The sequence below is a fragment of the Cyprinodon tularosa genome, unplaced genomic scaffold (assembly GCF_016077235.1).
Source record: "Cyprinodon tularosa strain WSP-4 unplaced genomic scaffold, ASM1607723v1 ctg643, whole genome shotgun sequence".
In the NCBI taxonomy this organism is placed as follows: Eukaryota; Metazoa; Chordata; class Actinopteri; order Cyprinodontiformes; family Cyprinodontidae; genus Cyprinodon; species Cyprinodon tularosa.
The window spans coordinates 707,834-724,537 of NW_024039389.1; the positions used below are offsets into that span (position 1 = coordinate 707,834).

The window sequence follows — 16,704 nt, forward strand, 5'->3', positions numbered from 1 at the left end:
GATGACGTAGCCTGCCGGAGCGGGTCAGGGGTGGATCGCAGGGGAGCTCAAATATTTTCAACTCTGAGGAGAAATTATCATTTACTGTGAGAAATAAAAGAAAATGCACTTTTAAAAAAGAAAAAGTCAATTATAACCATGTAAAGTTATACCCAATATATTTACGGAAGTCACGTAATTTTGTGCGTCGCAAAAATGTGTCCTGCTTGTGCTTTGACTGGCGATAAAAAAAAGTTCCCACTGATAGGGTTCCCCGAATATTTATGTTGGTTTGGTTATTGTCTTTCTCTAAACAGTGAAACACCAATTATGTATATTTATTTAAATAAAAAATATATTATATATTTGTGTAAACCTGTACTTTGGGGTGAAGTTGATAGAGAGAAGAATAAATCTAATGTTCTTCTCTCCATAACATTACTAAAAATCTAGCTCAGGGAAATTAAAATATGATTTTTTTATTGGATTTTTTTTTTTACTAACCCTAACCCAAACTAGCATATATTTTGCTTCTATTGCTCTTCTGTGCATCTAAACACATTCCTGTGCCATACACTACATCAGGCATCCCCAAAGTCAGAGCTTCAAGGGCCGCTGTCCTGCAGGTTTTAGAGGGTTCCCTGCTCCAGCACAGCTGATTTACATTGATAGTTGATTAACAGGCTTTTGCTGAACTGCAATCATCAGAATCAGCTGTGCTAAAGCAGAGATACCTCTAAAACCTGCAGGACAGAGACCCTCAAGGACCGACTTTGGGGAATCCTGCTATACAACAGCTATCACAATCTGTAGAGAAAACAGCTTTGTAAACAGTTTGCTTTCTATTACTTAAATCACATTTGAGAACCTGCTATGTGTTTGTTAAAGGAATAATAGAAATTCAGAACTCTGAAATATCATGAGTAAAAAAACAAAATAATATGTCCCATTTTTCCCCATACATACACTCACTGTACCATAATTTCACTATAGTAAGGCTGTTTTTGGCCACACAGAGAGAAATGGTTCAGCTTTTAATTTTACAGCGATAAAATAGCAAACATCATTTAGATTTCCATTTGCACAAGTATCTTTTTTTTTTAGCTTTTATTATTGTTACACTGTCACAAGTACAGAGCAATGAAATTTACTCTCTGCATTTAACCCATCGCCTTGGGGAGCAGTGGGCTGCATTGTGTGGCGTCCGGGGAGCAGTGTAGAGTTAAGGGTCTTGCTCAGGGACCCGGTGTCAGTAGTGGGGCTTAAACTCAAAACATCTGGATTCTATACTATCAGTATTTTATAGTTGATATAACAGTTGGTTTTTTAAACTATAAAACACATTTGGTTAAAAATTCCAGTTTTCAGTTTCCTGTAATTAATTCCAGTTCCAGCAAACATCACTCCTTTCAATATATATTAAATAATAAAAAAAAGAGTAATGTTTCACAAGTTAGGACTGCATTCTTCAGGTAAACCCTCAATGTTCTTTTGCATGCTTCATGATGGTTGCTTTCTTGTCAGGGTTAAATTTTGAGTTTGTTTGTTCATAAAGATGCAACAGTGTTTAGTTCCACTTATGGGGTCTTAAAATGTAGCTTTATTTGCATTAAGATTGTTTCCTTCCCACTGCCTCATGACGAAGTATTTTTGCTTAGTATTTATCCTACCATTGTCATCTCTAAAGCTTTAAATATGCTTTAAACATGCACACAAGATCATCATCTGGCATTGTGAACACAAATGAGACATTTAGTATTTTATATACATTTCTAGTTTTCCTCAAGGGATACTTATTCCTTGTATTTTTTTTCTCTTTTTTTTTTTTACATGTGTCTACTATATGTTTAGTTTGAGCCTGTGTCTCAGAAAAAAAACAAACAACAACAAAAAAACATTATGGTGAAATAATGACAATAAAGACACATGGTTCTGGAATTAAATACCCCATTCGTGACACAATCTTGACTAATAAAGTTGATTCTGGTAACCTTTTTTCTAATTTGAAATAATGCATGGCACGTTTTCATACGGAAATACGATTTTCGTACTAAACTGATCCCGTGTCTGTTTCTCTTAGGTCAGACTGTGATGTAGTGTCCAATAAGAACGTAATGAACTGACTCCAAATCAGCCTCCTTGACGTAGATACGTACACGCAGTCGCGGGCCAAATCTCGCGGTATTTACCCTAGCCACATCCTCCGCTCTTCCTTTCTGCCTGAACCGACATGGTGGGTACATGTTTGACTTCTCTGGCATAATGTTTTATTTCTTGTATCTGCTTTCATCCTCACCTGTGCGCCTAAAATTGTACTTTACACTTCCGATATCAAGTATTATAAACTATTTATTTAATATTACGAGTATATTGACTGTTTCTGTTGTGATATTTTTGATTAAAACTGGGTTTTAGCGGTTGAAGTGTCGCCGGTACTAGCAGCGTTGTATTTACAGGATAGGAGCTAATACGGAAAAAGCCGCGGATTCGGGATTTTTTATAATTTTGTTATCCTACTAGATATTACACAAAATTATAAAAAAAACTCTGCCGACCATTTTTATTGACCAAGCAAAAAGTATTGGGCAGCGTTTTGCTAACGGCTTTAGCCAAAAGGGCCCTAGCATTGACTTAGCATTTGCTAGCTTTATGAGGTATAGGTATGAGATAAACCCTGTTTGCAGCTTCATTTTTTAATAATTTGTAATTTCTTTTAATTTAGTAGTATATTTTTCTTCTTAATTATAGCAATTTAGTTTTGCATTTCTTTTGGCTCTTTGCTTAGGATTAGCTTAGCCTTGAATCATATTATGCTACTTTTAAGCTATCTCGTGTAGCACGTAACAATTTCAAACTAATGAAATAATTCGTGTTAACACATTCCTAAATTTGAGGACTCTGCTCCAGCACAGCTGATTCAAATTATTTTTCTCCCAGCTATCTGTGCTTCATCATGCCTTTAATCACCCTTTACTTAAGTCTGTGGATTTAGTTTATAAGTCGACACATGTGGGACAGTTGCTCTTAAGGAGCTGGATTGAAAAACTTTAGCACTGAATACAATTTTTTTTTTCGGGGACGGGGGTTGACTCTATATGTTACTGTAATTTGACTTGTCATAGATAAGCTATGACCCTAACCTTTTGTTTTGTCTTTTAAGCCTAAGGGAAAGAAGGCTAAGGGGAAGAAGGTGGCACCTGCCCCTTCCGTGGCCAAAAAACATGAGGCCAAGAAAGTAGTTAACCCCCTGTTTGAGAAGAGGCCAAAGAACTTTGGCATCGGTGAGTACTCTTTTAACCTGAAAAACATTCAATGAGTTGATGCAGATGATGTGAAAGAATATTTGCTATCTTAACATCCTTGATGATAGTTTTTCCACCAAGATCGCTGATGCACTTTAAGTACGGAGCGACTATACGGAGGAAAACTTCACTTTTAGAACATAAACAATTTGCTTTCCACAGGCCAGGATATTCAGCCAAAGCGTGACCTGACACGCTTTGTGAAATGGCCTCGTTACGTTCGCCTGCAGAGGCAACGCTCCATTCTGTACAAGCGTCTGAAGGTTCCTCCTGCGATCAACCAGTTCACCCAGGCTTTGGACCGCCAGACAGGTATGTTCCCGTGCTTTTTAATAAGGACTTTATTAAACCTGGAACCTAAGGACACACTACTGAGATGCATTGATTAGATCCTGCTGACCTCCATTCAGTGTTTCAACCCACCAGAGGATGATGCATCAGTAGTATATTGTAGTTTAGAATTCTTTGTTCTTTGCAAATGATGTGAAATATTTGCTATCTGATTGTGATGACATTTCCACCAAGATCACTGATGCATTTTGGTTTAAATGCGTTTTACCTTTGTTAGATGCTTTATTTTGTGGCTAAACATGTGTCTGCTTTGATTCAGCCACCCAGCTGTTTAAGCTGGCCCACAAGTACAGACCAGAGACCAAGCAGGAGAAGAGGAAGAGGCTGCTGGCTCGTGCTGAGCAGAAGGCAGCTGGGAAAGGAGACACTCCCACCAAGAGGCCTCCTGTCCTCCGTGCAGGTGAAGAGCACTAAACCACTGGAGTTGAGCTTAAGGACCTTCTAATAAATTGAAGTAGAATATTTTTTATATTGGAAGGTTTGACATTGAATCAGCTTTATCAAACTGGCCAGGATGCAGTGATGACCTGAATTTCTTCACCTGAAACTTGCCTTGATGCTTTATGAGCTTTTTAACCCTGAGCATTGGCCAGATATGAATATATTTTTCTTTCATGTGCTTGGAGGGTCAGATGTTAAATGTCTTTGTTTTTCCCAGGTGTGAACACCGTTACCTCTCTGGTGGAGAACAAGAAGGCTCAGCTGGTTGTAATTGCTCATGATGTGGATCCAATTGAGGTAAGGCTGAGAATTAAAACTGAGCTAACTAGCTGAGCTTTAAGGGGGTCACTGGCAATGATGTCTGAATTTCTTCACCTGAATCCTTTTGTGTGGATCAAAACACGAGCTTTTTAACCCTGAGCAGTGACCACCTAAAGACTTGTATTCATTTAGTAGACTTTATCTAGCCCTACCTGCGTGTTTTTTGCATTTTTTCTAACAGTTTTTGTCATGCTTTTACAGCTTGTGGTTTTCCTCCCTGCTCTGTGCCGCAAGATGGGCGTCCCATACTGCATTGTAAAGGGCAAGGCCAGACTGGGAAGACTGGTGCACAGGAAAACATGCACTTCATTCGCTTTCACACAGGTTAACCCGTAAGTGTCAAAAGAATGAACTGTTTCTAGTTTGGGAAGTTTCTAATACAAAAACGGTTTAAACTGTCCCAAAACCCTCTACACGCTGTGTATGGTTAACTGTATTTTGTGTTAACATGAAGAGCAATGTACCACTGTAGTAGATGTGGCATTTAAGGCTTTGTGTTTATTGAGTTTTTTTTCTCTTTTTTTCTTCACAGTGAGGATAAAGGTGCACTGGCTAAACTTGTTGAAGCCATCAAGACCAACTACAATGACAGATATGAAGAGGTAAGCTTTAATGTTTGGTGTCTTTACTTTAGAAATATTTTTGAAGATGAGAGCTTATTTTAAACGACCTGCATTTGTTTTACAGATTCGTCGTCACTGGGGAGGTGGTATCCTGGGTCCCAAATCCACAGCCCGCTTTACTAAGCTGGAGAAGGCTAAGGCCAAGGAACTGGCAACCAAGCTTGGTTAAAGTATTTGGAATAAAAATGTATGTTCTAATACATGTGAATTTGTGTTATTTAATCCTGGTCAGTGCTGCATACAAAGAATAGAAAATATCAGCAGAGCCGTTAACCAAGAGATTTTAAAGAAGCATCTAAGATCTGGTTTGGAAATTGTTTTTTTTTTTATTATACATTTAATGAGCTGTTTAAGGCCTAAATGTTTGACATTGCCAAGAAAAGCTAGACCACTAAAAAAGTTGCAAAAATCGAAAACACCTGGGTTTATAACAGAATTTTAATAAACTCAACGAAAGCCCAGAAGATGGTGTTGATGGTGAAAAGGAAGTATACAAATGCATCAGAAAATAGCTTAGATAAGGTAAAAGAAAATTCCATGAGCAATAAGAACAATAGGCTCTGGCAAAAAAAACTTGGGAGCACAGTATACTTGATCAAACTGAAATAGACCTTGACAATATTACTTCTCACTATTGTAAATTTTTAACTCTGAATCAATGCAACAATGAACTCTGAAGATAAACCATCAACATCCTTTTCTAGACGTACGTTCAGTCATTTTAGGTTTATAAGAGTACTTGGGCAATAAATTAAAAAAATGTCAATAAAAACCAAACTTACAAAAACAGCCATAGTGTTTGTGAGCTAACATGAGCAGAGAAGGAAAAACTGGAGCTGGGGTAGTTCTCTCCATAAATCTTACTTTCCAAACCAATTTATTTTAACATTGGTGAAATGGTTGAATTTTTAACAATTGAAATATGTAATGGAATTATATATTTGAAGCTCTGAATTGCTCACTAGATTCAGGCAGTTAAAACATTTGCTGAAATTATGGAAAAAGGTTTACTTCCAACCACTATTGGTTATTCTGCGGCGATGCCAATACTGAATCCCAACAGACTAATACATTACTTTTCTAATGCTATGTATAGTTTGACCCTCTGTCCCGCAATAAACCCAGGAGATATGTCACACAATGGCAATATCTTCAGTAATAATATGGAGGTTCAAGAAACCAGTGGTTTGATATGACATCACTGATCATTTGCCTGTATTCACTGCGTGACTGAAAACTATGTATCAAAGGATAGGAAAGTAACTCCCAAAAGAACTGAGAAAACTATCAATGCATTTGGATCAGTAACCTCTGAAACAAATGTAGATTGTATATATGATCTGTTTCTCTGTATAATTTTCACTGTCCAGTTAAACACTTTATAGGAAAAAAGCCCTTTGCTTAAAAAAGGAATACTGAATGCCTGTAAAAGAAAAATATATATATATCAAACTCAAAACTAAAGATACAAAAATTTATAAACATGGAAATCTATATTTAGATCTCAACAGTTATATTTAAGCAAATCCTTTACAAAACAAATTTCAAGAAGATGTGGACCAGCAAAAATTGAGTATCAATTATTTTTGCAACATAAATTGAGAAATGTACAAATTGACCAAAATAGTTGACGTCAATTGATTCTTAGTAAATGTTGGCCCAGAATTTTTTGCTAAGATTCCTGACTAATCCAAAAACCAAGGCATTATGTTAAAAAAAAATCCTTAATGTTTTTCACTTCAACAATTGAACAAGTGAAAACTGTTTTGAATTGTAAAATTAAATATTCCATGGGTGGTCATATCAATATGCCTCTAATTAAGACAGTGATAAATTAAATGTCAAAGTAATACCACTATTCAAAAGATGGGGATAAACACAGTTTCACAAATTATAGACAATTTTCATTGCGGCATCAGGTTTCATGTAGAAATCATTTTTGGTTTGATTAGATAAGATGTTTAACAAACATGAGACATTGAAAGCCAATATGGCTTTAGATCTAAAAGAACCACTGCTATGGCAATACTTGAAGCAGTGGAAGAAAGTAATAATGCAGTGGTCCAATATAAGCATGCTGTGAGCATCTTTATTGATAAAAAAAAAGCATTTTACACAATTACTAAGTCTCGATAAGAAAACTTGGAATAAGATAAGGTGGAAAATGAAAAGAAATCTGACTGGAAGAATGCACTATGTAAAAATTGGTGAATCCTCATCTGAACTTCTTTCTATTACCTGTGGCGTTCCCCAGAGTTCAGTATTGAGTCCAACGTTTTTCAATCTTTATATAAATTATATATTTAACGATCACAGAAATTAAAACTAATTCTGTTTGCTGATGAATTAATTATTTAGATTAATCGATTCTTGAAATAATCAGCAACTACTTTGGTAATCGATGAATTTTTAACTGGAGCATAAAGACTCTTAAACATGTCTTAAGCTGACAGAACGACCCACATTGAGCAGTAATTATACAAAAAATTTTTATACCCAAGCAACAGAAAAGGTTTTGTCTGTCAGTATGGTCTATCTAGAACTCAAGTGGAAAAGTTTCAGTTTCACCTGGTTTAATTTCCTGAAAAACATCTTTAAAGAATCTTTGGCTATTCAATTATTAATTGACAGATTAATCAATTTGCTGAATAATTGTTAGTTGCAGAATGGATGGATGCAAACAAAATATTGACAAATCTAAATGAAGCAAAAGTAAATAGTTTTGTTAATCAAAAAAACAATCAAGGAGCCTCTTAATAAAGATAAAGCCAAAAAATACATTGATCATATATTGCTCTTTGGTTGTCCCCTATCGAGGGATGGGGTAATAACTACAAATGTTGAATTAATCCACTATTTCTATTGCGAAAACTGGTACAACAGATCATCCATCAGGATGTTTTTTTTTAGAAATGTATGTTTTTCTTCTGTGATAATCTGCTAAAAAAATAATATTAAATAAAATCAAAACCTGGAACAAACTCACTTATCCAGTGATTTGAGGTTGTTTACACTGGGATTAAGCCGGTCTACAAATCTAGTAAAATCTGATGCGACAAAGCTCTCAGATTGTACATTTTGAACACTTGTGAAAATAATGACAATTGTGAATATTACATTTTTTTTATCCACATGATAAGTAGTACTGAATTATCAGTTTCTCACCGTTGCTACTTTAGAAAAAGATGCTCGACTAAAAAAAGTCCAGGGGCTGGTTCCATTTTTTGTAGCTTAGATCTGTGATTTTCAAAATGACCACTGATTGGGATGGCTCAGTACTTTGGGAGGAAAAAAAAGATACTTTCAAATATTCTTTTAATAAACCTGCAATATATCCCTTTTCCATGAAAAACTATGGATTTAAACATACACTTTGAGACTCTTCCTCTTTGTATGTAAGACATGACTCACCTTGGCTCACAGGGGACTGAAATGTCTACAATAACGTATGAATTCGACTTAACTTAAAAAGGTACCTTTAAAAACATGGAGTACACCTATATGTGGACGGTGATGTGGGGCACAGACAATATAAAGAAAAATATTGTAGTTTATATGCAAACTGATGACTTTTCTATACATATTTTGTAGGTTATTTGATTGAAGATGGGCTCCCTGAGGAGAGGCCAATACTGTTTGGAGGGGAGGAATATGGAATCCCTTCTATTGATGAGCTAAATGAGACACCAGCTCATGTCATGTGCAAAAATGCTTGTGCATGTGCAAACATGGGAGCTGGTGGGTTAAACTTCAAAATCAATGTGAGCAATATTGTTTATTGCACTTTGTGGTGTTTAATAATTTCATCCACACTGTCCATTTCCTTATCTCCAAGCTAACAGACATGTTTGGTCTGCAAATAATCTGTTGTGACTCTTAAAGGAGGCGGTCGCATTTTCCAGCTGCTCTGCAACTCCCTGCCTGTCTCTGCTTTTCTGAGCTCTCTCTTCATATCACCCAAATTCAAACAATGGATCTGGTCAGCTGGTCTCTCAATGTAATTGATACACTTTTCTATAATGGAAGACAGGGAAAGGGGGACCAGTCCTGTCCTGCCGGGACATACTTCATGGAATACACCATGGACTCCTGGAAGGCTTGGAAGATGTGTGTTTTAAAATGTTGTCAGTGGAGGATGCTGAGTGCGATTGAACGCAGGCTGGCTGCGGTGGTTGAACTCAAATGTGAGATGTGATAATATCTTGGATTTGCATGCCCTTTTTAAGGCGGAAAAGCCCAACAAATTCGGAATATTGGATTCGCCATGTGGAGCCAGCAAGAAAACAAATTGCAAATTGAAGTTGACAATAAAGAAATTGATTAATCGATTGAGATAAACTGCAACGCCAGTTATCCAATTGGATGTTATTGAAAGTTTTGACCAACTGGTGAAATTATCCTATGATGGACGTTATCGATATAATGGAATAACAATGAATTCAAGTCAATATAAAGTTTATTTAGTGTCTTATTTTTTTGGATAATCCTCGTTTGAATTTGACCTTTGCACCTCAGGGTTACATTTAGGGAAATATTTTAAAATGTCCCAAAAAGTCTTGTAAACAGGCTACCAGAATTTGCAGAAGCTCTGCTCGTTCTTTTTAACTAACCCGCTAATAATGCAGAGTTTGCAGTTTTACTATTTTGTAGATTTCAGCAGAAACTCCTTTGTTTATAAGGTATTTATTTGTATTTTTAGAGACACAAACAACACAGACATAAATGAATCAACATTTTCAAGAAATATTATATTTTAATCTTCTTGATGAACTTGGTATACCACATGTAGGAAGTAGCTGCACACAATCCATACCTGGAAAAGCAGGGGAATATTATTCAATTAATAATTAAACTTTGAAGTTTTTAAAGCTAAATAAACAAGCTATAACTCACCAAGTTATGATGTACTGCATGTGTTCATTCCTCAGTGTGACTCTGGTCTGTCCCCCAACTGGTCCTCCTGGAATCGTGCTCTCTGCCATTAAAAGCACAAAACATTTGGATTGGTAATCAGAGGTCCTCTGATTATGAACCGCCTCTCAGTGAGCTTCTGTCCTTACGGAAGTCGGCGTCGATTAAGATGGGAGCAGCTCCAGTGATGCGAGACATGGCCTCCAAGTCACGGTAATGCCAACGGTTTCTCTCTTCGTCGTTGTTCGGAACAAACGGTTTACGAGGTTCTGTAAGCCTGACGACCCCCACCACTTCCACCTCATCCTCCACCTGCAGGTAGTGAGGCAAACAAAGAAGGGTGAAGGGTGTTACCTGGTTGATATCTGAAGATGTCCTTTTTTCAGAGCAGTGAGCCTCAGATGGGTAACAGCCACTTTAAATCTCTAACCTGCCCCTTCATTCTGGTCTCCGGTCGTATTTTCTGCCTTGGTACGTATCCTCTGTTGACCAGTATTTTGATGCTGCAGGGACATGAGGGACATATGACAGCAGTTTGATCCAGTGTCTTGCGATAAAACCTTAATGATTCTCTTACCCAAGGTCAGAGCAGTGAAAAGGTGTGATAACATTAGCTCCAATCTCTCCACTAGAGGACAGACTCCCTGCCTCTCTAGCTTCTTTCTCTGGATCGACAGGTGAGCGGGGCATGATGTAGAGCTCCTGAGAGTGATCGTAGTGCCCGCGAACTTTCACCCTTCTGTACTCCAGCTTGTTCACTTCAACAGGACTAAAATCCAGAAAGACAGAAGGGAAGAACACCTGCTCAAAAACGTATAGAGTTCACAAAGAAGAAGACAGTCTGGTTAGCAGCCCAATTAAAGAAGCACTGAAGAAAATGTATTTATTACAGCAGCATAATTTTACATTAAGAAGTTGAAGCACTCATATCCAGTGGAAGAAAAACATCACAGGATTTGCTGATGGAGAACACATGGTTTTATACGTTTCTTATTTCTTTTTGGAAACACAGCTTTGGATTGGGGTTATGAATGACAAACTGCTATACTGAACCCGGTAAACTGATCACCAGATGTCCAGTATGACAAATACTGTTGTTACTGTAGGAGATCTAGAAAAAAATTTAAAACAACAAATTTTGGACAACTGGGATGCTGCGGAGGGACAATGAGAGACAGACAGCTTTTGGAACTGAGTTTTGTGACTCAATTTAACATTTTAACTTTACATCGTACTCCCCTCTTATCAGAGCAAACTTCATCACCTTTCACTGGCCTCGCCAAATGAAAAATCGTTCCACAGTATTTGTTGTAGCTGTTTCATATACTTTAACAATAGTTTCCAACTTATTTTATATAAAAAATCCTATACCTCTTAAGGTTTTAGCTTAATTCACAGCTTGGTCTTGAAGCTGTACCAGCCAAATGTGGGACATTGTTACGGTTTGTGGAATAGCAGGACAGAAGTGAGAAATGCAGGACTGTACAGCGCAAATCAGGACATCTGGTCACCCTAGTTGTAGCTGACACATAAAGTTTATACATAGAAAAACAAAACAAAATATTTTGTTCTTTCAAAGTGGCTTTATTTTTCATTCCATTTTAACACTCACAGTCTGCTTACAAAATATTCTTAAAAAAGGAGGAAAAAATATATGCCTATCTCTTAGTTCTAGAGTTATACTTTGTCCTCCAGCTGGGTAAGAAAGTAGTAATTCATATTGGCATGGTGGTCACAGGGCTTTTTTTCATATTAACTGTCACTTTTTTTTTTTTTTTCATTAAATTAAAAAAACCCACATCTATAAAAAAAATAACAAAAATAGAATGATTAAAAATGTGCTTTTTTAACCCATAGCTTGTAGAAGTTATGAGAAGAGACTAAATTTTATTGATCTCACATCGGAGAAATTTACCTCTGCGTTTAACCCGTCCCTTTGGGAAGCATCGAGAAGCGATTGTGTGGCGCCCGGGGAGCAGTGTGGGGTTAAGGGTCTTTCTCAGAGCCCCAGAGAGCAGGCTGTGGGGATCGAACTGGCAACTTTCTCAGCACAAGCCACTGCTCTAGCCACTAGGCCAACACTCTCCTTATCCCAGTATGACTTGCTGTGTAACCCTTTTTGCATGGGAAAATTCAGCTACTTACTCAGGAGGTAGGGGGACAGGCTCCGCTGTGGTCAAACGTTTCAGCTCATCAATGAGTCCCATCTTCCATTGGCGTCTTTTTACCTTCACAAAAAAAAAAACCCCAAAAAATCATCAGGACCAATCCAGAAAACAAAGAACAAAAGAGGATGAACTCTGTAAAGAAGCAGTACCTGCCATGTTCCCAGACCAAAGGTGGTCACAGGGATGAGCAGCAGGAACCACTTGAGAAAGGAGTCCTCACCTTTTTCTGCATTGGATGCTGTAGAACTGCATCGTCGCCCAAAAATAATAAAACTACCTAAAGATTTACAGCACAAAAATGAATAAACAAATCTAACTTTTTATGCTGAAACAAAATCAATACAAAAAATGATTACATTAGATAATTGTTTGAATAAAGAGCAGAATGAATGGCTATAAATTTAACTAAACCGGCAAATTATTAAAAAATCTTAATAATTTAATAGAACAAATAAATGTAAATGCATCAAAAGATGCTCAGTGGGGTTTTACCTGCTGAACTACTCACCGTCTAGGCGTCTAAAGAGAGCTGGGACGAAGGGGATCCTCTGGATGTTAGTGGCAGGAGTCTGTAGTGATAAAAAATAGACTAAACTCATTATATTCTCACTTTCTCCAGAGATTAAAGTCTTAAAACATAAAACTTGCCTGCTTCCTTAATGTCGGAAGAAGCCTACTGGAATAAGCCAGCAGGGTTTTCAGGGAAGCCATGTCGAGTCAAAACATTGATGGAAAGTAGCTACATAACTGACTTGTTACTTCCTGTTAGGACATACAGAGGGGGAATGTTTTTGGTGTTACTCCTTCCGGGGTAAACGTCATTCCGCCCTGTTTGTTTTTAACCCACGTGCGTACTGAAATGTTCTGATCTGAATTTTATCCAGATATTTTTCACTGGCTGTGTTCGGTTCTAACATGGACCTCGCTTCAAAGGACTCCTATATTCAGAAACTTGCCAGTAAAGTTATTTCCCAGCGAGAAAATGAGCCAAAGAAGAAGATATCATTTGGTAAAGGTTAGCATTTCTGCTCTAAAGTGGCATATAAGTAGCCCTTTGCGTATCATACCCAATCGATTACGACTGTTTGACAAAAGTGGCTCTATTATAGAAAAAAGTATAAAGTAAAATATTTTGAGCTTTAAAAATAATAGCTTTATATGTTTTACATTTTTTGTATATCTGCAACAAGCTAACTCACTGTTTGCAAACCAATATTATTCATAGATATCTGAAAAATGATGTCTTCTGTTTATGCACATAATGCACTTTGTGTTTATTAATTTAAAAGGGATTCATTGTATATTTTTCTGTATAAAAATTGTCTTGTTAAAGTTTTTCATTTAACGACAAACTTAATTTTTTTGTGTTTCTCCACTTTAAAACTGGGTTAAGTCTGTAGTTGAAAATGTCTTAGATTTATTGAACAACAATTAGAAAAAAAAAAAAAATTACATGGTAGTTATGGGATAGTGATTGTTTTTCTCTGATTAGTTCCTTTCAAGGGTAAAAGCGATGCAGATCTTCCAGGCAAGAAGAAAAAGAAATTAAAAAAGAAGAATTTGAAGGAGAATGGCAAAGCAGAGACTCTCAAACCCCAACAGAAGCCTCGTGCTTCTCCAGCTGCACAGAAAAACCTTGAAAAAACAAAAGCAACCCTTCAAAGTTTGAACGGAGCCACTTTGCAGATACCTAAAGGTACGGTATAAATGCATATTTCAGACATTATTTAAATAACTCCTCATCTAACTTGGTCTTAATTTGCTAAATTAAGGAGGTAATGCAGAGCCAAGCTTCTCCACTGTGGATGTATTGCGTAAAAGGCTGCATGAGAAGATTGAAGAGTCCAGAGGACAGGTATGTATTCCTGAATTCAGCTTAAAAGCTAAGTGAAGTAATACATTATTTAATTTAAAGGTTGTTCTCAAACAAAGAAAAGCACACAGATGCTGTGTGTAGAGTGTAGACAGAAGTGAAATAAGACGATTACAACAGTTCCTATTGGCTGGTGAAATGGATTTGGCATTAAGTATTTAGATTTTGGGTGTTTTGATTGACTATTCCCTCTCCTTCCCTCAATAGATCCAGTTTAACTCCTGCTGTAAAGCTCGCTTTAAAGGTGCTCTACCTGATTCTGCACAGTTTTAAACCATGGGTGAAGAGAACAGTTTAGTTTTGATGTGTAAGCCCCGCCCCTAACCTTCTCCCATTGAGAAACTTTCCTCCCACTCCTCATGCATGTTATAATGCACACATCTTTTAATAAAAGTAATGAAAACATGCCTGTCTAGGAGCACTGCAGCCAGTCCCCCAAAGCTCTCCACTGAGTAGGCTGGTCCCATATTTATACAAGCTTTGATCCTTCGTTGATTATTCTCGACTTTCAACTCTCTTTTCTTCCTCCATTTTGACCCTTTCGGCTGTTTTGCTGTATATGCAGTGACAGCCAGTGGGTGTATCACAACTTTCCCTTCATTGGCCGCCACATTTCTCTGTTTAGAAGACGTACGGTGGAAGAGCTTCGAGAAAAGACACTCCTCGTTGGCAAACGCTCTTAGTGGCTGGTTAAAAACCAGAAGCTTTGCAGAATGAATCCCATTGACAGAGAAAACTGTTAGAAACCTGCGCTAACAACACCTGGATTCCTATATATGCACAATTAGTGACTTATTTTAATTTAATGACTTCTGCCACACAATAGAGACATTAAATTAAAATCAGATACAGGCCCTTTAAGTTGGATTGTCGATAGACGTTCTCTCTATGGTTCACAAGTAGTTGTCCTCCATATTGTTCTCCTAATCTGCTGTTTAAATTGGAATTGATGCTTCAACAATCAGTTTTTCATCTGGAGAAGCTCCTTCAGAGGATTTTATTCCATTAGAGTCGATTAGGAGACCAGGGGAAAGTACCCAAGACAATTATGAACCAATTAAAACAAGGTTTTCCTTTGAGCCTTTCCAAATATTTTTAGTTCTTTGAAAAAACACTTGCCCCCCCCTTGTTTCACTCTTAGTTGTCTCAGATTCTCAAATAAATTCTTAAAATCCAACTAATAAATTAGTCATATTGTATTTATAAATACCAAGACTTTTTGCAGTTAAAATTGTTATTTTAAAGAATGAAAGAAACTTTAACCAAATAAATGACTGTGAGCAAAAAAAATCACCAGTGTTTTTCTGGGTTTATATGATTCCAGTGTGTTAGAGTTGAAGGTAATGAACTGGTGTTTGGATTATATCCTTCAGGGTAGTGAGCAAAATTCATGCTTCAATAAGTCAGCAGCAAATCATCCTGATGCTGCAAAGGACACATCAGCACCACCATCAATATAATGTCCTACAACCTGAAACAATCTAGCTTTTCAAAAAGTCTAGCAAAGCTGCAGTGTCTCATTATTCCATCGTAATAACATGATGCAACATTGATTTGAAGTATTTTGCACATATCCATCTCAAAACGTAAGTTAATAACTTAACCGCAGGACTATGTAGTCATTCCCACCTTTAGGATAGTCACTTCGGTCGTACCATAAGAGGCAGGAGGGGTCTTCCAACAGCACCGTTCTTTTACTAGAGTAATAACATTTCTCTGTCTTTCAATAGGGAGCTCCAAAGGATGCATTATCAGAGGCTGTCATGGCAAAGCGTGCAAAGCGAAAAATGGAAAGGGAACGTAAGAAGAGGAAGAGGAAAGAATTTCTGATAAAGAAACTAGCAGAGCAAAGCGCTCAGGAACAACCTGCAGAGATAAAAGAAGAAACAGTTGCTCCTGCCTCTGAGAAAAGAGTCAAAGCGGCCGTTATCTTTAACAAAGTAGAGACGGTGGACAAGGCGTATGAAACTAGTATACAGGCAAAAATTAAAAGGAAAAAGAGCGAGAAAGGTAAGATAACGCCACTGACTGGGAAGAACTACAAACAACTTCTGAGCCGAGTGGAAGCTCGCAAAGAGAAGTTGGAGAAGCTGAGGGAGAAGGATGAGACCAAGGCTTCGGAGATGGAGAAGAAGATCAAATGGACCAACATGCTCTATAAGGCAGAGGGCATCAAAATCAAGGATGATGAAGATCAGCTACGTGCTTCTTTGAAGAGGAAAGAAAAGAGGCGTGAGCAGAGGAAGAAGAAGTGGGAGCATCGGAGCGAGAACGTGATTGAAAAGATGCAGCAAAGACAGGATAAGAGGAAGAAGAACCTCCAGAGACGTAAGAAGGCTAAAATAGAGAAGAAGAAGGACAGAGCCCGGAAGAAGGGAAGAATCCTACCTGAGGATTTAAAGAAAGCCGCAGTTTAGGGGGAGAGAATTTTCCTTATCCTGTGGATTTCTTTATATGAAAGGTTGTTTTTTACATGAAATAAAACTACATCCTGTCATACAAACTGTTTCATAATTAAGCTGAAAATTTTGCTTAGATCTGATATGAGTGATATTCTGCTGTGAAATGTGTTTATTTTAACAAAAGTAAAGAACTTTATCATCTAGTTTAAACCTCTGGTTTTTGTTTGTTAAAATGCATATAGATACTGAATATTTTACATTTATTTAAAGGTATTACGTAACAAAACTTAAGAGAGTTATTTAGCACATAGTTTAAAATTAGCTGGCTACTTT

General features: G+C 37.2%; 3 protein-coding genes and 4 non-coding genes across 7 annotated transcripts; 6 read left to right on the forward strand and 1 right to left on the reverse strand.

The window, feature by feature from the left end:
• Window positions 1–3,118: 3,118 nt before the first annotated feature.
• On the forward strand, window positions 3,119–5,219 carry rpl7a (ribosomal protein L7a; the record flags this gene model as incomplete). The annotated part of the gene is made up of 7 exons (XM_038308671.1): window positions 3,119–3,260; window positions 3,444–3,593; window positions 3,892–4,032; window positions 4,291–4,370; window positions 4,596–4,726; window positions 4,927–4,996; window positions 5,082–5,219. Coding segments are annotated over 7 exons (819 nt in total), but the record flags the coding sequence as incomplete, so codon positions are not given.
• On the forward strand, window positions 3,301–3,374 carry LOC119799016. The gene has a single exon (XR_005282802.1). It is a non-coding gene; the product is annotated as a small nucleolar RNA SNORD24 (small nucleolar RNA).
• Window positions 3,755–3,818, forward strand: LOC119799017. The gene has a single exon (XR_005282803.1). It is a non-coding gene; the product is annotated as a small nucleolar RNA SNORD24 (small nucleolar RNA).
• On the forward strand, window positions 4,147–4,219 carry LOC119799015. Its single transcript, XR_005282801.1, has one exon. It is a non-coding gene; the product is annotated as a small nucleolar RNA SNORD36 (small nucleolar RNA).
• On the forward strand, window positions 4,423–4,498 carry LOC119799014. The gene has a single exon (XR_005282800.1). It is a non-coding gene; the product is annotated as a small nucleolar RNA SNORD36 (small nucleolar RNA).
• Window positions 5,220–9,684: 4,465 nt separating the features above from the next.
• LOC119799000 (surfeit locus protein 1) lies at window positions 9,685–12,895 on the reverse strand. The gene is made up of 9 exons (XM_038308684.1): window positions 12,745–12,895; window positions 12,605–12,665; window positions 12,246–12,373; window positions 12,074–12,156; window positions 10,506–10,697; window positions 10,359–10,431; window positions 10,078–10,240; window positions 9,911–9,992; window positions 9,685–9,830 (listed from the first exon to the last, which is right to left on the reverse strand). Exons 1-9 carry the CDS (start codon window positions 12,805–12,807, stop codon window positions 9,764–9,766), a joined length of 912 nt encoding a protein of 303 aa, XP_038164612.1. The 5' UTR covers window positions 12,808–12,895; the 3' UTR covers window positions 9,685–9,763.
• Window positions 12,876–16,574, forward strand: surf6 (surfeit 6). Its single transcript, XM_038308683.1, has 4 exons — window positions 12,876–13,105; window positions 13,589–13,792; window positions 13,869–13,951; window positions 15,700–16,574. Exons 1-4 carry the CDS (start codon window positions 13,012–13,014, stop codon window positions 16,384–16,386), a joined length of 1,068 nt encoding a protein of 355 aa, XP_038164611.1. The 5' UTR covers window positions 12,876–13,011; the 3' UTR covers window positions 16,387–16,574.
• Window positions 16,575–16,704: the final 130 nt, after the last annotated feature.

Bases quoted from the DNA above. Each gene is read 5' to 3' on its own strand.
- LOC119799000 (XM_038308684.1), bottom strand. From the start codon at position 12,807: ATGGCTTCCCTGAAAACCCTGCTGGCTTATTCCAGTAGGCTTCTTCCG. The intron at 12,374-12,604 runs GTGAGTAGTTCA...GTAAATCTTTAG, and splicing joins TCTCTTTAGACGCCTAGACG to GTAGTTTTATTATTTTTGGG. The intron at 10,432-10,505 runs GTAAGAGAATCA...ATGTCCCTGCAG, and splicing joins TTTCACTGCTCTGACCTTGG to CATCAAAATACTGGTCAACA.
- surf6 (XM_038308683.1), top strand. From the start codon at position 13,012: ATGGACCTCGCTTCAAAGGACTCCTATATTCAGAAACTTGCCAGTAAA. The intron at 13,106-13,588 runs GTAAAGGTTAGC...TTCTCTGATTAG, and splicing joins AAAGAAGAAGATATCATTTG to TTCCTTTCAAGGGTAAAAGC. The intron at 13,952-15,699 runs GTATGTATTCCT...GTCTTTCAATAG, and splicing joins TTGAAGAGTCCAGAGGACAG to GGAGCTCCAAAGGATGCATT.